A 23,689-nucleotide genomic window follows, 5' to 3' on the forward strand; every position below is an offset into this window, starting at 1 on the left:
GTCTTGAGGGAAACAACCCCCTTAGAACAGAATCAGTCCCCTAAGGCCACCTGTAAGAGTACTGTTTTGGACATTTAGTGGTTTCGTACCACTACTCCTGTTCTTTAGACAAGTCTGGGGCACGATGCCAGTTTGGGCCACTTTACACTTGTCTGGGCAGGTCTCAGGCGAGGCACTTTTGTGCCCGAGGACATTCTATAAGGTGGCTCTTGACCAGCTAAAGAGGCGAGCACTCCCTGTACATCTCTTCAAAGTGGACATTCCTTTAAACAAAGGGCCCCCTTTGTCCCTGTATCCCTCTACCGGGGATTAGGAAGATACTGTGCACGACCACATGTTCAGCGGTACAGGATCAACTTTCAGGAGATCATTATAATTTAAAAAATGAAAAGGGGTAAGTGGAGAGCAAGCTAAAATGCTTGCAAGGAATTTAATCCAAAAATAAAATTGTAGCTGCAGAAGTAACAACCTGATTCTCCACAGCGTCTGATTTTTCTGAACTGAATTCCAGCCAGATGACCTTCCTTCACATAATTGATTTTAACATCCACTTACCTAGCAGTTCCCACCACTGGCCAGGCACTGACCCCACCACCCACAAACCTTCACAATATGCGTTAATGGAGACAAAGTACTAGAGACAGAGAATGGCTTGAGGTTGCTAAAAAGAGAGGGAATGACATTCAACTCACACACACACACACACACACACACACACACACACACACACACACAAATGCAATTTGTTGACAGTAATGTCCAAGATTCACATCATCAGCACACTGAAGTCAGTGTTCTCTGTGCTGAAACCAGAATCATCTCCTGCCGCGTACATTCCCTTTCCCTCCTGGCCGTGGACTCCCTCCAGTGAGTGTCAGAGGGAACAATGGTGCACATCCAACATCAGGTGGGTCCTCACGGATGGTCTACACCTTTCTGTCCCCCAGATCATGCCCTAAAAAAGAAAGAGCCCTCCAACGTCTCTCACTGACTGGCACACTCTCTTCTCCCCTCCATCTCATCTCACCTCCTTCCCCTCAGCACAAGGCTGAGTCTCATTCCTTAGGAGAAGACCCTCCATCATGGAACTCTCCCGCGTCCTTTTTGACTGACTGGAAGTGAGATATAGGAAAATAAAATTTCATTATGAAGAGAAGAGAACGCCTCAACGTTTGTCATGAATGCGTTTTACCCATCAGATCTCCAAATTTGTCACTCGGGAGCCTCCCCAGTTATTTTTCTGTAATAATACTTTCCCCCAAATCCACTGGTGAGGCTCTTTTCAGCACAATTCCCACCTCTAGTTTCTTCTCCATTTAATATACTGTGTTGAGCAGAGTCACAGAATTGTACCCCTGGAGGAAAACTTTGAGATCCTCTAGTCCAATCCCCTTGCTTTAGGGTTGAGTAAACGACCCCAGGGGGTGAAGGGATGTGCCTAAGTCCTGCAGCAAATTAGTGGCAGAGCCTGACGCAGAATATGTGCTCCTGATTCTCATGGTCTGTTCACAGCTTTCCTGTTTGTTTCTCAAAGGACATAACATCCCTTTGTATCAGGTACTATATGTAGCAGAACCAGTTTATCCCCTCTGGAGAGTCCTGGGGACCCCAGACAAAGATTTTCTCACAGAGAATTGAAGGCAACATTTCCCTGGATTTTTCCCCAAGTGACTCCCTCCCAGAGAACCCCCACCACATCTCTTGGGAAGCATCATCACCAAGGTTACATGACTTCCCCCAAGGTCACACAGAGGGTGACAACGTGAAAAGGGAACCCAGGACTCCTGACTCAGGGCTGGTTGTCCAAGCCACAGGCAGCCTGGACAAGAGACAGATGGTGAAGGAAGGTTACAGAAGAGACCAGAAGACACGGCCGGAGAGAAGAAGCTGGATACCGGGAAGGAAGGCCAACAATCTCTGACTCGGCTCTCTGGTCCTTTTTACTTTTCACATGGACAAACTGGAAAAGAAAAACTGGCTGAGTGTTTACTACAAACGTGTAGTTTATTTCCCCAAAACCTTAGCTTAAAATTACTCTTTGAGAACACACATCTCTGTTTATTAAACACAAAATGAATCTGACCACACGCAGTGTTGTGCCAACAGAAATATTTTGTACAAATGGTAAGGCTGGGAATGAAGGAGCCAGAAATAGCCACTCATAGGGCTGCAGAGCTGAACAGGACCTGCCCTCCTACTGTTCATTAACTTCACCTTAAAATGCCCTTACCTGTTTGATGCTAGTTACTCACTAACTTTTCTAACAGGTAGAGCTATCCCACAGTGGAACTGGCTGCCTTAACAATTGGTAAGAAGCCTGCTACTTAGTCAAGTCACAACCTTGAGAGCCAGGAGAAGTCAAATGCAGCCATACCAAACTCTCTAACTTCTCCCTTCATTGCAGGAGAGGATCCTTACTAGGTTAAGGATTGGGCCAGACGGCTTCTAGATCCCTTTCCAACATTGAGAGTCTATGGGGTTTTTTTAAATTTTTTTTTTAATGTTTACTTATTTTTGACAGAGAGAGAGACAGAGCATGAGCAAGGGAGGGGCAGAGAGAAAGAGGGGGACACAGAATCCAAAGCAGACTCCAGGCTCTGAGCTGTCAGCACAGAGCCCGATATGGGGCTCAAACTCACAGACTGAGATCATGACCTGAGCTGAAGTCGGACACTTAATGGACTGAGCCACCCAGGTGCCCCAATACAACTTGAAATTTGATTAAGATTTTTCTTTAATGCAACCAAGGATTTCCTGACATTGAAAATTTTCCCACACAACCAGATAGGTACTGTTAAATGTAGTCTATCTGCTCTGTTGTGACTGTATTGCTTTCCTGTGAAATATCCTTTTTTAAAATATATTAATTTGAGGGGCACCTGACTGGCTCGGTCGGTAGAGCACGCAACTCTCGATCTTAAGGTTGTGAGTTCAAGCCCCCACATAGGTGGTAGAGATTACTTAAAAATAAAATCTTTAAAATAAATGAATAATTAAATAAAATGCATTAATTTGATTTTATTGCCTGATTATAAGAGTAATATGTGTTCACTGCAGAAAATTTGAAAGACCCATAAAAGTGTAAAGAAGAAAATAAAAATTGTCTCAAAGTGTTAATTCTAGATATGGCTACTGCTGACATCTTGATAGGATGCTTCCCAAGCTTTTTCTTTGCCTATGCATGTGTAATAAATAGCTGGAATCCCACTGAATATATAGTTTCACATCCTGCTCTTTCTGCTTTGTATTATATAGCAAGTGTTTTTCCAAATCATTAAATATCAAAGGAAAAAATATATCATTCTAAAACATCATTTTAGAAGCTATCTTTGGGCACCTGGGTGGCTCAGTCGGTCAAGCATCTGACTTTGGCTCAGGTCATGATCTCATGGTTCATGGGTTCAAGCTCTGCATCAGGCTCTGGGCTGACAGCTCAGAGCCTGGAGCCTGCTTCAGATCCTGTGTCTCCCTCTCTCTCTTCCCCTCACTTGCTCACACTCTGCCTCTCAAAAGTAAATAAATGTTAAAAAAAAATTTTTTAACAGATAGAAGCTATCTTTTATTCCGCTATAAGGTGCTTCTAGGCTTACATTTTCACAAATATTATAATGTTGAGGTAGAGAATCTTGGATATACATTTTTATGCTCATCTCTATTTCCCTGGGGAAAAAAAATTTCCAATGAGCCTCACATAGAAAGAAAGGTGACTAAAATAAATTAACCCTTACAAAGTCTACAACTTAGCTACAAATAGCCCAATATCGGAGACTAGACATATGGTAACACAATGTTGTTGGCCCCAAGTACCTGACTGAGGCAACCCAACCAAAACAAAAAACAAAAAAACAACAAACAACAACAACAAACAAAAAACCCCATGACTCATCCTACTTATTTTTACAATATGTGTAATTGCAATTGTGCACACAATAAAAATAACCAGGTACATAAGGAAACACAGCAACATGGATGAAAACCAGCAGAAATAATAGACAAAAGAAACAGATCAGTGGGGGTGAACAAATATTAAAGTTATAAAACAGATTTTTAAAAATTATGGTCACTCTGTTCACAAACATGAAAAATGAGACTGTATAACAAAAAGTTATTTCATAGCGGACAAAATGGAAATTCTAAAACTAAAATAACTGAAATTAAGAACCCAATGGGAAGGGGCACCTGGGTGGCTCAGTCGGTTAAGCCTCCGACTTCGGCTCGGGTCACGATCTCACGGTCCATGGGTTCGAGCCCCGCGTCGGGCTCTGGGCTGATGGCTCAGAGCCTGGAGCCTGCTTCTGATTCTGTGTCTCCCTCTCTCTCTGCCCCTCCCCCGTTCATGCTCTGTCTCTCTCTGTCCCAAAAATAAATAAAACGTTAAAAAAAAGAACCCAATGGGTAGTTATAAAAATAAATTAGACACAGATGATAAGAGTTCTAATAAAAGATAGGTGGCTCAGTTGGTTGAGCATCCAACCAGGTCACAATCTCACAGTTCATGGGTTCGAGCCCCACGTTGGGCTCTGTGCTGACAGCTCAGAGCCTGGAGCCTGCTTCGGATTCTGTGTCTCCCTCTCTCTCTGCCCCTCCCTGCTCCCACTCTGTCTCTGTCAAACATGAATACGTTAAAAATTTTAAAAAATATATAGGGCTGAAGAAAATATTCAGAATAAAGCCCATGAAAACAAAAGGATAGAGAATAAAGGAAATAGTAAGAGAATTAGAGTCTGCAGTGGAGAGAAAAGAATGGGACGGTAGTATTTGATGGCCGACGTCTCAGCACTGATGAAAGACCTCAAACTCCATATTCACTTGTCTACAAACGTCAAGCCAGACAATTAAAAAGAAATCCATACTTGAACACACTGTAATAAAATTTCTGAAAACCAAAGACAACACAAGAATTTTACAAACAACCAAAGATAAAAGAGACAAATTACTTATAAGGGAGGGCAGTTAGATGGACAGTTCTCAACATAAACAGTGGGAGTCAAAAGAAATAGAATCATATTTTTAAAGCACTGAAAGAAAATATCTGTCAACCTAGAATTCTACATTCAGTGAAAATAACTTTCAAGAATAGAGGAAGATGAGAACATATCGTGACGAACAAAAACTGACAGCATTAGTCACTCCACTGCGGGAATACTTAAGAAGCATCATAAATGGAAGACCAGACATGCAGAAATGAATCAAGGAACAATAAATTGGTAAATATGTGGATAAATTTAAGTAAACATTCACTGAATAAAAAAGTAATAATGAGGGGCGCCTGGGTGGCTCAGGGGTTAAGCTTCAGCTTAGGTCATGATCTCACAGTTTGTGAGTTCGGGCCCCACGTCAGGCTCTGTGCTGATGGCTCAGAGGCTAGAGTCTCCTTCGGATTCTGTGTCTCCTTCTCTCCCTGTCTCTCCCCAACTTGTGCTCTGTCTCTGTCTCTCAAAAATAAATAAATGTAAAAAAAAAAAAAGTAATAATGAGTTACCAAGTTAAAAAGATATGTATATAGTTAAAATACATGACTGTAATGATAGAACAATCAGGAATGGACAGGTAGAATTAAAGTTCCAAGCTCTTCCCATTATTTGGGAAGATGGTAAAAGTATCAATTAATATTAGACTTTGATAAAGACAAGAATACATGTAGTAATCTCTAAAAAAAGGGAATAAAAGACTCAACCCAAAAGTGGTGAGCAAAAAGAGAAAAGAGATATAAAACAGATGGGAAAACCAAAGAGCACTTGTAAGACAGAACTTCAAATCTAAACTGATCAGTAAACACATGCCAAGGTAAACAGATTAAGCGGCCAAATTAAAGACGAAGATTGTAAGACTGGGTTGTTTTTTTTTTTTTTTAAGTCCTACACTGTGTTTTTATAAGGTATACTTCTAAGACATAATAAGAATTTAGAAAAACTCAAAGACATGATGGGAAAAGATTCAGCATGCAAAACTAAGCAAAAGAAAAGTGGTATAGTAATATCAGACAAAGTAAACTTGATGGCATAAAGTATTACTAGGGATAGAGAGGGGTATTTCAAAATGACTTTTTAAGGAAGGTTCAGTTCACTGGGGTGTCAATTCTATATTTGCATGAGGCCTAATTACAGCCTCCAATATTTAGTACGAAAACAGACAAAACTACAAAGCAAAGAGAGAAACCCACAATCATCTGTCTCAGTACTCAACTGAATAAGCAGACCAGACTTTTAAAAACAGGAAAAATACAGGAGATGTTAACCACACAATTAGCACTCCTGATGTGATGGACTTACACGGAACACCGAACCCCACAACTACATGACACATTCTTTTCAATCACTGCCAAATATTTACCCAAAAAATGGCCATACGATGGTTGTTAATGAATAGCAAAACATAGAAATCATCAAAGTATGTTCACAGATTGCAGGGCAATCCAAGAAAATGGGGGCAGGGAGGGGATGAGATCCAGGACCCACATGGAAGATGGCTTTAGCCAAGAGGAAATCCCATCCTTCTGTTAACCCCACTTCTGTCTGGTACAAACAGAAGCATTAATGCAGATGAATGAATTATCCTGGGAACTGTTCAGAAATGGTTCCAAATGGAGGGCTCTAGACCTTGTTCACCTTGTTACTTTGATCAACTCTATGGCATGATCTCCAGATTGGACTTCATTTTTCTTAAAAGTGTACTCCAAATCTCTCCAAATTATAGAGCCATAACGGAACAGCAGTGAGTGTGGTTAACTAGATCCTGCTCAGGTGAAACTACATGTTTCAGTCCTGTGAGCAGCTGGAGATTGGCAATTATTTTGTGAAAACACATTTGGACAAAGCCCTCTGCAGGAAGAGCTATGGACCTATCTCTGGTCACAAGTTAGAATATAGCAGGCATAGTTGTATTTGGGGCCAAGATTCTCTTTAGGACAGGTTAATTGGAAATGAAAGCCCCAAGTTCATTTAAAATTTTTTAACGTTTATTTATTTTTGAGAGAGAGAGAGAGAGAGAGAGAGAGAGAGACAGTGTGCGAGCAGGGGAAGGACAGAGAGAGAGGGAGACACAGAATCTCAAGCAGGCTCCAAGCTGTCAGCACAGAGCCCGACTAGGGGCTTGAACCCACAAACCGTGAGATCATGATCTGAGCCGAAGTCGGACGCCCAACACCCAACCAACTGAGCCACCCAGGCTCAGTTCAAAGCCCCAAATTCAAAGACAGTAGTCTCTTCCCAGAGATGGAAGGGATGGGAAAGGGGCCTATCAGAATCACAAGGGAAGCTTCCTTAACATAAAATATCCTACCCATAGGAGGCCATTCCAGCCCACAGAATGCTGGGTTTCAGTCTTTTGGCACAGGGAACACTGTGCCCCCTTCTTCTCTTTTTTTACATGCAATGTTATCAGGGAAAGCAGATAAAATCGGAGGCACTGAGGGCCATGGAATCCCCACCCCTCTGGCCAATTCCATCCCAATCACCACCATGGAGCCTGGCCACAAATATTTTAGCCTGGACTTTTTTAAAAGTATGTGTAACCAAACACCTATCTTAACTATTAAAAAAAAAAAAAAATCTTGAGGAAGTTCCTGCAGAACGTCTAGCTTTAAGCAATCAACTTCCCCATACGCTCTCCAAAGCAAACCTGATATAAAATGTATGGGAGAAGTTGCTAGGTGAGGCAACTGCATGGAGTTATTACAGACCTGTTCTTTTTTTAAAAACAAAAACAAAAAAAAAAAACCAGCTAATAGTGGTGACATTTCTGAAAATAGTTGCTATGCAGCCCTTCCTTTGGGAATTAATGAGTTAGCAGACACCAGTCAAGCCCTTCCTATTTTAGGATAATAAAATCCTTTCATCTGCTAAGAGAATGTTTCTCTTTGAATTGACTCGAAACATCTAAAACAGTCCCCAGTCAAACAACAGTGGGTTAAAAAGGAGAGAGGGGACAGATTACTGTTCTTGCCCTCTCCATCTACTAGATCCAGAATTATTTTCATTGGCACAATTTGATACGATGCTGTCAGCTTAGATCAGGGGTGTCACTCAAACCACTGTCACTACCACCCTAGGCCGGGCTTTCCATGTCCCAGGCTGTCATCATTTTGGAGGGACACGCCCCGCTCACATCAAACATATGAACACGCACCCAACCTCCTACACTCAATTGTTTCTGTTTCCATATTTAAAACGAATTATATAAAATTTGCTTTTGAGAAAAAAATCTTTTCTTCTCGAATGCACAGGCTGCTGTTGTTGTTGTTCATATTTCGGCTGAGAACCTCTTTTCGTGAAGGTCTCCAACATTTTTGAGATCCTTGAAAATCTCGTTGACCCCACACATTGCTGTCATCTCTAGGGCCCACTGGATAAATCAGCCCTCGTCTATGAAGCTCAGTGTGGGGTTTACCGTGAGGAAAATGTCGAGAAGAGTGTCCGTCCCATTAAGGAATGTCATCTCTGTGAGAACCCAAGGAGAAAATGTCTCTCTAGTCTGGTATCAGGAACTGTTGTATTCACGCTGTTTTGGGTTTTTTTTCATCTTGTGAGCCCATGAATCATCCACGTGACCATGTTACCCTCTTCCCACTGACCACCACAAAGCTTAGAAAACATGCATGCCATTTTGCGCTCTAAACTCATTTATATATTTCCTACCCTAACTTTCTCTTCGCCTCATTTCTTCCCACTCATTTCAAATTTATTTTATCTAGTTTAATTAATCCTATGTAAGCTTCCTTAAGCCCTTTTTAGACCAAGGCAGGATATAAATAAGCCAATACGTAAATAACATTATTTTTTCCCCTAAAACTGCCTTTGTCCCATATTTTCTAAGTGCAAGGACCCTTCCGTCAAAAGGGTAGTTAACATTCACTGAGTACTTACTGCCTTCTGCCAGCAGCACTGTGTGAAGCACTTCGCATGGATTACTTCATTAAGTCATCAAAGCAAGTCATGAGATAGACCCTCTTCCTTCTCAGATAAAGAACCTGAGGCTTGGATGTATAAAGTAACTTGCCAGGGCCACTTGGTCAAGAAGAGCCAGGCTAGAATTCCACCCGAGGCTGGCCTCATGGCCACCCAGGAACCCCAGCTGGAAACCGTGTCTTCACTCAAGATGCCACTCCCCGGGTTCCCTTCTGTTGAATTAGCCAGCTAGATGCCTCTTGACTCTGTTCCCCTCTTCTCTATCCTTAGTCCAACTTTTAAATTCAGGGCTCTTTCCATCTCTGGCTGGGATTTTCTTTCTTTTTTTTTTTTTTTTTTTTTTTTTTTTTTTAAGTAAGCTCTACACTCAACACGGGGCTGAAACTCAAGATGCCAAGATCACGAGCTCCATGCTTTACCAACTGAGCCAGCCAGACACCCCATCTGGCTGGGATTTTTGCAACAGCTTCTGAGAGGATCTTCTGAATCCAGGCCTGCCCTTGGTGGATTGTCCTCCATGTTTCTGAAATATAATGGTATCCACATGTACAAGTTCCCTACAAGGTGCCCCAGTTGTAAGACAGAGTCCAGTTTGCTTCGTCTGGCATTCAAGACCATTTACAGTGTGCACTTAGTCAAACCAAACACATTGTGACCCCACCCCGTGCTTCCAAGATGGTAATTACTCCCCGGACAAGGGGCATACGTTCGTTCATGTCTCGGAGGTCCTGCACACACTGTTCCCTTCTCCGGTACCTAGCGGACTACACAGCTTTCAAGTTTCAGGTCAGAATGCCATCTTTATTTTGAAATGTTCACTGAGTCCCCTCATCCCCAACTCTCCTCCACGATTTTCCCATTCTTTGTAGAGACTTCCTCACCATACTTATTTCATTGTGTTGTCATCATTTGTTTGTCCATCTCCCTTACTGGACCCTGAACTCCTTGAAGACAGGAGCTGTGTTGCCTTACCCACTTCAGATCCCTCTGCCACACCAAAGGCCCAGCACATAGTGGCTACTACTCAATAACTGAATGTTCAACCAAGTGGTAGGTCTAAATTAGATTTGTGTACCTGCAGATTAGCCTTCTTAAAGCACTTCCGCCCCCAGCTCTCAAGCCCAAGAATACAGGGCCACCACTAAAGTTTGTACCTTAGGGCAAATTAGAAAACAATGCCTCCTCTGAGCTGATGTATTCCAATACACAGTCCAATACAAAGACACCTTTCCTCTGAGCTTACACATGGCTTACATGTCCTTCCGCATAGCTTTGAATGAGCTAGACTTTCTCTCTCACTCTCTTGACTGAACCAATTTTTGTACAAGAAAATAGTGCATATATCTATACATGGCAGGCCTGCATGCACACAGACAATTCTCTTGCCCTTGTGCGTGCTATTCCTTTTATTTGAAAGGCCATCCGCTCCCATCTGTGTATGCAAACTTTAATACCCAGCACAAATGTCACCTCCCCTGTGAATGCTTCCCCCATACCTCTCAGGCAGATTTAACCACTCTCTCTTGTGTATTTCCACAACTGCCGAGGATACTACATTGGAGTCTTACCATACAGCATCACAAGTCTTTCTTTACTACTTGGTCTCACTGCTGGCCCATGAGTAGGATCAAGAGTAGGATCATGCCAGGCATCATTGAATCCCAGGTATTGAATCCCAAATACCTAGAATGATGCCTTTCATATAAATGGTGGGTATTCAATCAATGTTATTACTTGGTTCAAAATCTTTACAAAGCCTGTTTTTGCCTACTGATTCTTTCAAACTCCCCAGCCTGGCACTCCAATCTGCTAGCCTCATGGCTATCCATTCACATACCCACCTCACCTTCCTCTGGTCTCCTCCCCTATCTGCACTCTAGCCACAGTGGACTCTCGAGCACCCCTTCTCTCTGGACCTTTACTCCTCTGTTCCTCCTGCCTACAGTGCCCTCCTCTTCTCTTTGCCTGTCAAAATTCCATTCATCCTTTAAGGCCCAATGCCAATGCCATGTTTTTCATGAAGCATCCTATCAGTAAATGTGGCTTCTTGTTGCTAAGAACCAAAGTACTTTGTCCTTCTGGAGTCATTCCTGAAACATTACTGTGTTTCAAAGAGGTGTGTTTGTAATAAAAGCACTTTGAGGGCAGGTGTCCCCCAGACTTTAGCATAGTGTGGTGCACACAGTAGGTTTCAGTAAAAACTGGACTAAAGAGAAGAAGGAATCCAGTGCTCCACCTCAAATGGAAGAGGCAGCCAGCTCAATTTCAAGGAACCAGGAGAGCACAAAACTTCTCTCCTGTCCTCTTTTTTATCAGTAGGGATAAAATGTGAACTCAAGGAAGAATTGCATAAATCGCCCCTCCCTTCCTCCCCCCACCTCACCCCCACCCCTCCCCAGCCAACACAGTTCAGCTTCCTTTCTAGAGAGGTAAGAGCAAGGAGTGACAGCTGGTTTCTTTTGCTCCACCCCCTCTCTTTTCCCCCAAACACAGAGCAGAAATTCACCTCTGACAACACTGCTTTCAAGCTCCTGCGGACACGGTGCATACAGGACCCATGGCACGCAGCACTCCTCTGTGGAGATAGTGCAGACAGACGCCTTCCTCTCAGCATGAAGCACCTCACCCCTGCACCCTGGGCCACTCTGGCCCTCAGCCTGGTCTTTGCCTCCTTCCACTTGGCTTGCTTGGCAGGTAGAACTGTGAACTTTATTCTTGGCCACCCTGGGAAGGGGGAGGGAGAGGAGGGAAGAAGGGAGGGAAGGAAGGAGGGAGGGTGGAAGGGAGGGAAGGAGGGAGGAGGATTCCTTGGCTAGGGTTGGTCCTGCACAAAGGAAAGAGCAAACAGTTCTTTTTCATCTAAAGGATTAGGCAGAAGGTAGTGGGTTGGGGTGGGGGTGTCTTACGTTTACCTAAGACCATGATCAAATAATCAACTCCTTAGCTAGGACAGGAGCAACCATCTCAATTGGCCTTTGCCACAAAGAGGAGAAAGCAATGTACTGACAGTCTCTCCCAGCAAGGGACCAAACTGTCTTAAAATTTTTTTGGTTGCTGTTTCTCAATGGCTCCTTCTCAGTGCCCCTGGCTATTGTGGTTTGCAATCCCCTCTTTGTACTCCTGATCCTCACCTAAGGTCCTCCCTCCTTCCCTTGATCCTGCACTTCCTCTGCAACTTTCACAAAACCTTAAGGTATGAAAGCTGCCAAAGCCTGCCTACCATTCTCCTACCTTCTCCGGCCGGCGGGCGTGGGAGATGTTGAGTTATTGTCTTGACTTATCACAGAGGCTGGAGGGGTTGAGTGGCAGCCCCTGTCTTGCTTTCTCAGGCTGGGCTCTGCAACTCATGCAGAGAGACCTCCCTTACACTCTTAAGCTCCTGGCTTTGCCCTCCAGCTTTGATCTTGCTCCACAGCTCCTTGAGATTTCCCCCTCCCAAAGCCAACCCGTCAACGTCCCCCTCAGGGCAGTATCTGTCTCTCTCAGCCTCACCACCTCTTCTTTGAAGGTTCCGAGTGTGAGCTCTAGCCACTCAACCTCAACTTAATTCTGGCTTCCACAACTTACCAGCTGTGTGAACTTTAGCAAATTACATAACCTCTCTGTGCCCCAGTTCTCTCTCTTATACCATGGGGATAATTGCAGTGCTTATATATAGGGTTGTCATAAAGATGAAATTAGAGTACTGCAGGTAAAGAACTTTCAATAAACTAGCACATGGTAAACATTCAATGACTGTTAGCATATTTGTTTTATTTTCCAATACCCCTCCCCAAGTAAGACTGTTTTACTCGTTTTATTTACCTTCACAGAGACTTGCTTATGATAGGCTCTCAAAAAACTTGACAAATCTAACTACACTGAATTGTTGGGTCCTCCCAGCACCCTGTACTTTGGAAGTGACCCCACCTAGGACCAGTCCCTGACCAGCTGTGCTTATAAGGGAGGAGGATGAGATTTAAATTGTTAGAAATTAATAACTAAGCTATTCAGTTTGAACCATATAAAATTACTGATATTGAGCAATTTTTTGACTTATTGAAATGGCAATTTCAAATGGTTTAACCTAATACCAGCATCTGATTAAGTAGGTTTTTTCCACTCACTTGCTCTAGATGTAGACCACTTCCATTCTAGGGCAGAGGGGAGATGAAAGTCAAGGCCAAGGAAGTCATCTGGGTTAAAAGGGAAATTAAATGTTGAATCAATCTCTCCAAAACAAATAAAGACTGAGTTCTAAGTCATTTAGTTGTAAATAATTTACAGTAACAATCAGATTGCATCAAAGTAATTACTAGACTTTAGGCAGGACATTGGAGTGGCCTGGGTGGGTGGGTGGCATAAAATTAGTGGGCAGCAATTTCATGGCTTTGGCTAAACAAGAAGTTTCCTCCTGACTTGTCCTGCTACGTGACAACAAGCTTCTTTGAAGGACACGCTGACCTGGAGTCAGTGGGGCCTTGAAAGTTTCCAAGCCACACGTTTTTTTGTGTTTTTGCTTTTTGTTTTTGGCATCCTCAAGGAAGCAGAACATCAATATAACGTCCAGAAAAAAATCTTTAAAATTGATCTCTTGGTTTTGATCTACCTAGATTAACACTATCTAATAAACATTTTTTTGATGATGCAAGTTGCTGGGTGGGGGCCAGCAGTACAGGCAGTGAAAGAATTCACCCAAGGCGGAACAAATGAGATAGAAGTTTTGCAAGGGAGCAGCAGGCGGGACAGCAAAGGAGATACTGTCTGCCGCACGGTGGTGGTGAGGGGCTGTAGTTATAGGGCAGAACAGAGGAGTGTGGGGAATGTATGGAATTTTTCCTCTTTTTTGGTAATCTTAGGAACTGTGCCTGGTTATAATTGGTCAGTTGGGGCCTATGGCTATTTCAAGGTGGGTCACTTGATCAGCCTGTTGGCATTCAGCTCCGTGGTCACTGTGGGCCCTTTTGTCGTCCTCAAGTTTCCAGGGTTCAAGCCCATTGCCTAAAAGTGGCCTCTACAGAAATGTTCCAGATCCAGGCTGTGCTTCCAATATGGTAGTATGTTGGAATGTGGTGGTCCATTGTGGTAACTGAGCACTTTAAATGTGGCCAATATGACCAGGAAGCTGAATTTTTTATAGCCGCAAGTCACTGCCATATTGGACAAAATGGACTTAGATCATCCATCTGCTCATTGTCAGTTTGAGAGGGAACATGGACAATGGCTTTTCTGGCTTGGGATCTTTATGCTCATGTCCATAGCCCCACCTCACCCCCAAAATGATAGAACTTTGAGAATTCCTGCTAGAGCTCTTTTTATCTTTGTGCTCCTTACTTATTAAACGAGAGCCAATTCTAAAGGCTGCATATTCTAGCAACCTGTGGACTTGTTTGTACAGGGTTTCATTTTTGTGATAACCATCTGCCTGAGTAATACCAACATAATCATCAGAAGTACAGAATCAAAGTCAGGTTTCAACATTTGCTCAAGTTTTTAAAGGGAATTGAAGAATTATGGAACGACATTCTAGATTTTTAAGTGATTGTTTTAATATATACTAGAAAAACCACTTATGGATGTAGCTCTTTGTATAGAAAACAGCTAAAACAGTGTTTGGAAAGCTGTACACAACAGGCCCTTGGCCACTGAAGAGATGAGATTTGGAGGATATGAGGTGTGAAGGAATGAGTCAATGAGATATGCAGATAAAGCATCTCTGAATGATAACGGTGAAAGGAAAAGGGGAGTGTATTCATTTGCTGTCATAACAACATACCACAGACTGGGTGGCTTCCACAAGTGAAATCTATTCTCTGACAGTTCTGAAGACTTCAGGTGTCACCACCAGGTTTGTTTGCTCCTGAGTCCCCTCTCCTTGGTTTGCAGATGACCATCTTCTGTGACCTCACTAGGTCTTTTCTCTGTGCAGGTGCCTCCCTGATGTGTCTTCCTCTTCCCACAAGGACACCAGTCATATTGGATGAGGACCCACCCATATGACTCTGTTTAACCTTGACTGCCTCTTTAAAGGCGCTTTTTTCAAATACAGTCACTCCTGTGGGTTAGGACTTCAATGAACTTCATGGGAGAGGAGACAGTTCAGTCCATAACAGAGAGTTGGCTTTGTTGCATGAAGTCGTAACGTACCTAGAGTGGAACGTCTATAATAATCTCATAGTATCACTACTGATTCACAAAACAGATTTCAAACTCTATACCTGGGAATGACTTTTCCTACCACCTGAGACCATCTTCTATCTTTTCTTCCAGAAGCAAGGAACAGCATCAATGCAACCTTGACCACCCACCACCCAGACCCCGGAACCCTGGAGCAGTGTCCCAGTAAGCTTCTCCTGGCAACTGCCCTAACTGCAGAGGTGGCCCTGGACCTGGGAGGGAATCTTAAGCCTCCTTGCTTTCTGTTGTTTGGTGTCCACTGGCTGAGTCCCTGCCTGGCCTTTCTGTGCACCGGTGTGGTTTGTTCATGGCCTCCAGAACTGCATGCATAGCACATATAAAAAGCTATCTCAGCCTTGGCCTCGATCTAAGCTCATGATATTTAGTATAGGTGGCTTTAATGACCCATCCACAGGACAGCAGCCAAAGAGGCCTTAGAAACTTAGAAGAGGAAAAAGCCATGAAAATCCGCCTCTATCCTCTGCAGGAGCTTGGTTTTTTACCTTTTGCTTATTTCTGTCCATCCCCCACTTGAATATTCCCAATGGCAAGAAGGCCCGTACTTCATAAAGCACCAACCCCTGTCATACACGTCCAATTACTAGAAAGTTTTGCTTTATGCTATATCTGGCTCCCTTTATGCTGCCCTCACTGAATGACTGAATGTGTTTACTTACGGGCACTTATGAAGGAGGGTAACGGGCAATAACACAGAGAGGTGAAGCACGTGGCTTTGGACTCCTACAGACTTGGGTTGGAGCTCTTGTTCTGCCATCTTGGGTGAGTCACAGCCTCAGCTTGTTCATGTAGAATGGGAACACTAACTGTATCCATCACTCTGGCAGAAATAAATAAGGGAACGTGTGTGAAGCACGTAGCAACAGCGCATGCACACGCTTTGGAAATGTTAGCTACCGTATTCTTCCTCCTTGCCTGTTCTTGCGGACGTTGGAGAAGAGCTGGGTGGGCTGGTGTGATGCACCCCGTTGTTCTTGCCCTCTCTTCCCCACTAGATGTGGACTTCTGCCCGCAGGCAGCCCGGTGCTGCCACACTGGAGTGGATGAATACGGCTGGATCGCGGCCGCGGTTGGCTGGAGCCTGTGGTTCCTCACCCTCATCCTGCTCTGTGTGGATAAACTGATGAAGCTCACTCCGGAGGAGCCCAAGGATTTGCAAGCATGAGGCTTAGAGCCGCAGCCCCAAGAATGGCCGTGGCCACCATTGGGTGGGTAACAGCGGGAGGGGAGTGTGGTTGCCGATGTGGTTTCTGCCATGTAACGGTCATCTGTCACCTTTGTGCTTCGGTTGCTCTTGAAAGGGGAGGAAGATGGAAAGGGGGATCCAAGGAAGGAAGGCCAGTGCCGCTTCACACCTAAATTCACAAGGCGGTCGTGCCTTCTGAGCGCTGACAGTCTCCTTTCTCGGTCTACGGGGACTGCTTCTCTTGTAACCGCTGCTTCCTTCTGGAAGCACAAGAAACATGCGACCTAGACTCTTGTCCATGCATTCGGAGCTAAACTCAGAGCCTTCTCACCAAAAAGGTCATTGTCTTCCATCCCTCGCTTCAGTCACAGGCGCCGCTGTCGCAGTTCAAAACGGAAGCGTCACCATTGACCCACTCTCTGTCCTCACCCCCATGTGCCTTGCTTCTCCAGCTCTTGTCCCTTCTTCAAGGTATCTGCCAGGGCCATCCCGCCCCACTCTCCCCGCCGGCACCCCGGTTCTGGCCTTCCTACATCGCCCCTACGTTGTCGCAGACACATCCCGTGTAGTTCTCACCGCCGGCAGGAACCTGCCTCCCCACTGGCCACTCCCGGGGCAGCTGTGAGCATGACCTTCAGTAACGCCTAACAAGAACTTCAGTCTGGCCCTCGGCTCCTCGAGGGAGTCCGACCACCTTCCCAGGCCTGTCTCCCTGCACATCCAGGGCCAGGGCGCCGCGGGGCTCCGATGGCCCAGTCTTCAGCCCCACATCTTCCACTTCTCTGCTGCCAGGCCCTCGCCTCCGGGTCTGCCTTCCAACTCCGCCTCCAGATTGGAGGATTGGAACTCCCTTCCCCGACGGCCATGGGGGACCTGGAGCTGGTGCTTTTTGGGGCGCATCTGCTCCGCCCTGAAGTGCAGCCCTCGTGAAGACACAGTCCGTGCTACTTCCTCTCGCTCCTGGGGACAGAATGCTCTTCGTAACATTTGTTCGATGAATGAATGGATGAACGAATGAGTCCTTGCCCTAGATGAACTTACGCTTATCGCTCCGCATACAGCACTTCCATTTCTCTATAAATGGTTGAAAATAGCCAGTCTCTAAAAAAGCCACTTGGTTTGGTCTCTGTTCATCCTGCATGAGGATGCTGCTGGTCATCGTGAACATTTCCAGTGGGGTCAGGAGGAGAGGAGGGTGGGTTCACCAGAAGGAAGAAAGGACAAAACGACTCTCTCTTTGGGAGCCGATTTCTGCCCTTTGGGAGGGAGTATGTATTTAGATTGGACAAACAAAATAACAATACAGAAAAGGGAGAGGCTTCTGAAGCAGGAAGAAGCATCTCCTGGAGGCGGTAGGTGATTCAAAGCTGCTTGGCTGTTCTTTTAGAAAATCTCGATGCGGGGGGGGGGGGGGGGGGGGGGGGGGGGGGGGGGGGGGGTTGTCGCCTGGGTGGCCCAGTCAGTTGAGCTAACAGCTCAGAGCCTGGAGCCTGCTTCAGATTCTGTCTCCCTCTCTATCTGGCCCTCCCCCACTCATGCTCTGTCTCTCTCAAAATAAATAAACATTAAAAAAAATTTTTTTTTAATCTCAATACGGGCCACCTGGGTGGCTCAATGGGTTAAGTGTCCGACTCTTGATTTCAGCTCAGGTCATGATCTCACAGTGTGTGAGTTCGAGCCCTGCATCAGGCTCTCTGCTGTCAGCACAGAGCCTATTTCGGATCCTCTGTCACCCTCTCTCTGCCCCTCCCCCGCTTGTGCTGGCTCTCAAAACTAAGCATTTAAAAAAAGAAAATCTCAGTACATCTCCCTGACAAGGGGCACTGAAACAATTGCCTGGCCTCAGTCTGCTGTTTTCTCAAGAGCCAGGTAGTTTCAGAATCTCAGTTGTTTAATCGATAAAATGGGTGGATTTACTGTTCCTACATGTTAAATAAACAATGTGCACAGAAGTGTCGGCACGATGCAACGGTATGAACATACATGAGCATGATCCACTTTTTTAGACAGCGGAGGAAAGGGTTTCCACAATCTGTGATGGCTGAATTCCTTAGAGATGGAAAAACTCGGGAGTCCCACCCTTTGATTTAACATCTGCAAGCATTTTTTTTTTAACGTTTATTTATTTTTGAGACAGAGAGAGACAGAGCATGAACGGGGGAGGGTCAGAGAGAGAGAGAGGGAGACACAGAATCTGAAACAGGCTCCAGGCTCTGAGCTGTCAGCACAGAGCCCGACGCGGGGCTTGAACTCACGGACTGCGAGATCATGACCTGAACTGAAGTCGGCCGCTTAACCGGCTGAGCCACCCAGGCGTCCCTTAATTTTTTAACATTTATTTATTTTTGAGAGACAGAGACAGATAGAGCATGAGTTGGGGAGGGGCAGAGAGAGAGGGAGATACAGAATCCGAAGCAGGCTCCAGCCCGACACGGGGCTCGAACTCACAAACCAGGAGATCATATGACCCAGGTGGAAATCAAGAGTTGGATGGATGCTCAACCAACTGAGCCCACGTACTCTCAGAGTGTCAGTTTTCTAAGTGGAAAATGTAGGAAATGGACGTCAGTGTTTACTAACTCAGGGGAAAAGCCTGGAGGGCCGCACGGAAGGAGGCGGGCATAAGGCCCGTCCCTGCAACCAGAGCAGCATGGCTCTTACCCCGTCTATACCAGACCCCCACAGTAAGATTTCATTTGCTGCTTTAAAAGGCAGAAAGCCAGAACACCAGTCGGTGCCTGACATCCCCTCCAATCTGGACAACTTGTAAGTTCTTAGACTACGTTCAAGCGAATTCAAGTGAATGTGGCCGCCACTGCCGAATTCAGAGTTAGGCGTGTTGTGAATCAATCGCCCTTCTCTCATCTGTACAAGAGGAAGGACAGACCAAACACAAATAATCCCTCTTCCCTTTGAGACGAGAAAGACAGTTATATAATTTGACGGTTATGCTTTCCACATGCTTTATCTCAGATCTTCCCTCTCAGCATGGAATCTCTTTATTCTATCAAAGCAAAGATTTGTCAATAAATTAAAAAGGAAAACCTGGAGGGGAAAACCAAGTACCCCCTTCCAGGGATCTAAGAACTCCCTGGTATAAAGCAGCAGGACTTGCTTAGCAGTTTTCATTTAAGATTTTTGCTTTTAGTAAATGATGTCGCCCTCAGCACTGTCACAGGCTGTGTGATACAGAGCCCACACTGCTCAAGGCATTTTCTGTACCAAAGTGTAAGGCATAAAATATTAAACATTAAGGTGTGGTATAATTATCTGACTTTTAAAAATCATCATCTGAAAATCGATTCCGTTTTATATGTATGATATCTAAGGACAAATAAATATATAATTTTTTATTAAAAATAAAATGTGATACTATGCATGCAAAACTCATCAACAAGCCTGAGGCTGGCCTGGGCCTCTTTTCCATAAAAATGCATATAAATTTACCTTTAAACTTAGAGAAACAATAATCTAGAAATGTTTGTTTTTTAATTTTTTTTTTAAGTTTATTTTGAGAGAGAGAGAGAGAGAGCATGAGCAGGGCAGGGGCAGAGAGAGAGAGAGGGGAGAGAGGGAATCCCAAGCAGGCTCTGCACCGTCAGCACAGGGCCTGATGCAGGGCTAGAACTCACAAAGCGCGAGCTCATGACCCGAGCTGAAATCAAGAGTCGGACGTTAAACCGACTGAGCCACCCAGGTGCCCCTAGAAATGTTTTTGATGGAAAGCAGCTTTCTCTGTCGGCACCCTGGCATCTGTTCTAAGGTCATGTACACATAATGTGCTGTGACTGACTACATAGGTCTTCCTTGGCGTGTGGTAGGAGTGCCTTGTAGCCAACCTGTACCTGGCGTCTCCTTCCAGCCTTACCTGGTCGAGCGCATCCTCCAGACTTCCTTCCAGAATAATCATTCTTTCTAATACGTAAGTAAATGATCAAGGCACTCCTCTGCCTGAAATGCCCCTGTGACTCCCACAGCTGACAGAGTAAAATCCATACTTTTAGGATGACCCCTAAGGCCTTCTGTAATTGGATCCCCGGGCATTTCTCTAGCTTAATGTCTTACAAATCCTTCACCCACACCCAGTTCTGAGTGATTTCAGTTCTTAAACATGCCAGGCCTTTCTATCCTCACCAGTTTTGCTCTTGACATTCGCAGGGCCCAAAAGACACCCTTCCCAAGAGGTAGATTTCTCACGAACCAAGAGAAGCTTACAGCTCAGGTCACCTCACTGCCTGCTCCACCACAACCCCCCCCCCCCCCCAACTACCTAATTTTGTATTTCTAATTCTGTATTTTTTTTTAATTTTTTTTTTTAACGTTTATTTATTTTTGAGACAGAGACACAGCATGAACGGGGGAGGGGCAGAGAGAGAGGGAAACAGAATCGGAAGCAGGCTCCAGGCTCTGAGCCATCAGCCCAGAGCCCGATGCGGGGCTCAAACTCGAGGACTGCGAGATCGTGACCTGAGCCGAAGTCGGACGCTTAACCGACTGAGCCACCCAGGCGCCCCTAATTCTGTATTTTTTTTAAGAGGGTCTTTTAATTGTATACATGTTAGGCCCCATAAACCTCAACCTTGCTCCTCCCCTTCTTCCCTCTTCTGATAGGTCCACCTTCTCCCACATATTCAGAGACTTAAACACCAACAGATTCTAACAGCTCAAGGTCACATCCCTAGGATGATCCAGCCTCACCAAATGCTTGCCTGAGAAAGCTCCAGACTGACGAAAGATTTAACTCTTTCTTAGAGCATTTCTTAGAGCATTTACTAAAACAGCCTCACAATTGTGAATTCTGCCTCTGTCCCTTTGAGATGTAAATGTCTATTTCTACACCTACATATCTGTCTATCTATCCATCTATCTATCCGCCACAACCGGGACCTGAAAGCTATCCTTTATAACGTAATCATCGGGAAGGACAGGGCCTCTGTCTCCCCAGCCTCTGGGAGGACAGAATCCTAACTTGGACGACTGACAGCGGGCAGTCACAGCTGGCCTAATCGACATTTACACTGACCTGACTCTTGTAATTTCTCACTCCGCCAACTCTACTGAGCCCCGGCTCACCCCACTCCCTACCCCCTCATTCCCCTAACACACCCAATCACCTCTGTATAATTGAAGTTGAGTTCCCGCTAGACCCTCTTCCCTAGAGTAATAGTATATTACAATTAAAATCTGTCCTTCGCCACTTCAGCGTCTGACTTTTTTTTACCTTTGACAACGGAGCAGGTTGGACTATACTATCTACCTGCTTGTCTTTCTCACTGGTCCCTCTGAAGGCAGGGGTCCATCCACCCAAGGCCTATGTGTGCAGCACACGCTTTAGTAAACATCTGATGATTTAGCCAATCACAGGAGACCCAAGAATGTGGCCTGTGCTAACAACCGGAGTAAAGCCATTACAGGGGAGGAGGCTCTTGGGAAAACTTGGGAAAGTCCTCAAGATGGGGAAACATTTAAATTATTGTCTCCATAAGTTTATAATAAGACATGCTTAAGTCATTTGTGGAAGCGAGTAACTGGCAGGTCTGCCCAACAAGTTAATTCTGCGATGAGAGACAAATGGACCAGGGGCCAGATCATACATAAGAACGGAACTTTGGCTCACAATCTGCAGCAACGAGTCCGGGCAGCCAACACATTACCTGTCCAGGAAGTCAATTTGGTCTAGGAAGTCCAACTACTACCTGCAGCACCCAGGTCAGGAAGCCAAACCCCTCCACAGCAACTGGCCCAAACAGCCAGGATTTGGTTAGTAACAGATAGCTTGGGTGATTTAATTTTCGCCCCCGTTTCCAACGTAGGACCATCCAGGGAAAGCCAAATGTGCCCCTTTAACCAGGCACACAGGATACCCCACTCCTTAGCCCACCTACGGCTGATCCATGCCAACAGCCTACAATCAGGGCGCATGGAAGATGCAGGGCCTCCCCGCTCTTCACGATAAAGCTTTCCCCCTCCCCTGCCTGCCTGTCTGCCAAATGGAAGTGACAGTGGCCGGCCCCGTCGCTAGAGCAAGCTCGGAATGAATAGCTTTGGCTCCTCAAGTGGTCCTCATTTATTTCCATAGTGACTCTTTGTTGAAAATTTTGTCCCATTCTTCGTACCCTCAAGGAGACGTTTTCACCTGACAGATTCCTGTTACTGGGTCAAATGAAGGAAACTACTGGGAAGGAGGGAGTATTATGGGCTGAACTGCATCCTCTGCAGTTTCTTACGTTGAAGCCCCCAGGACCGCAGAAGGTGAACTTATTCGGAAATACGGTCGTTGCCGGTATAATGGTTTAAGAGGTCACATGAGAATAGGGCGGGCCCCTAATCCAGCGGGTTTTTTATGTAAAAGGAAGACTTGGACACAGATCTGCACACAGGGAGAACAACACGTGCTGAAGGCAGAGATCAGGGTGACGCGTCCACAAGCCAAGGAATCCCAAAGATCCCCAGCAAACTACCAGACACTAGGGGAGAGGCCTAGAACATATTCTCCCCCTCGGAGAGAAAGAGCCAGCACTGTTGACATGTTGATCTCAGACTTTCAGGCTCTGAGCAGTAAGGCAACACATCTCTGTTGGTCTGGGCCACCCAGTTTGTGGTCCTTTGTTATAGCAACCCCAGCAAACTAATGCAGAGCAGGAGTTTTTGAAAAGGGTAGTTTCAACTGGAAACCAAGGGCAGCCTTGTGCTCAAAGGCTTGCAAAGTACAGACCGCAGAACTGTAAGCAAGTAGGTAAATAGGCAAGATGCAGTACCCAGGGAGCTTCAAGCCATGGGAGTGTGCAGTGATTCACCCTCTGCCACAGGACGTCCAGATGGCCTTCCTGCCCCTCCCTGGGCCCCATCATGGCTCTCCTCCCCCACACCACACACTACTTGCCCAAGAACAGGTCAAGAGGGTGGAGACTCTCCTTGGGAGATGCTACTTGAGGTGATGGATGCCAGCCCCAGGGTCACACACATCCCGTGCACCCCACAAAGTCACCATTCCATCCAGACTTACCCTATGTGAGAGCTGGTGGCAGCAGTGGGTGGAGAATGTACCATTTCAGGCTTCTTGTACAAGCCCTGGGGCAGCAGGAAGTCTCCTTCTGGTAAATTCCTCTAATCAGCCTTCACTGTACACACGGCTGTGAACATACTTGCAGAGCTCACGTGCATGCCCACACCTTGTCCCAGCCCTTCTCTGGGGGCTCAGAGCTTGCTTCCCTCACCTACCTGTCCCTTGACACTGGTGAGCCAGAGTCCCTTGCCTGACTCTACATGGCAGCATGGAAGGAACATGGAGCGCTTGAGAAGCCAACACAGGGCACCCTGGAGTCCGGGGTACCATGAGCAGGAGGGCAATTGAAGGCAGCAAGGCTGCTGCCCATTGGCATCTGGAAAGCCCTTCTAGGGTAGCTCATGTTGTTCATTGCAC

At 45.5% G+C, this 23,689-nt stretch overlaps 2 protein-coding genes across 2 annotated transcripts in view; one reads left to right on the plus strand and one right to left on the minus strand.

Moving 5' to 3' along the window:
- The window catches only part of ATP6V0A4 (ATPase H+ transporting V0 subunit a4), a 95,119-nt gene extending 83,652 nt beyond the window's left edge, over positions 1–11,467 (minus strand). Inside the window, exon 1 of the mRNA XM_042925946.1 lies at positions 11,413–11,467. The gene's annotated coding sequence lies outside the window, so the exon portion shown is untranslated. The remainder of the gene's footprint in view (positions 1–11,412) is intronic.
- Positions 11,342–17,665, plus strand: TMEM213 (transmembrane protein 213). Its single transcript, XM_042925938.1, has 3 exons — positions 11,342–11,600; positions 15,156–15,227; positions 16,076–17,665. Exons 1-3 carry the CDS (start codon positions 11,519–11,521, stop codon positions 16,243–16,245), a joined length of 324 nt encoding a protein of 107 aa, XP_042781872.1. The 5' UTR covers positions 11,342–11,518; the 3' UTR covers positions 16,246–17,665.
- The last annotated feature ends 6,024 nt before the right edge of the window (positions 17,666–23,689 follow it).

This window comes from Panthera leo, chromosome A2 (assembly GCF_018350215.1).
Source record: "Panthera leo isolate Ple1 chromosome A2, P.leo_Ple1_pat1.1, whole genome shotgun sequence".
Classification (NCBI taxonomy): Eukaryota; Metazoa; Chordata; class Mammalia; order Carnivora; family Felidae; genus Panthera; species Panthera leo.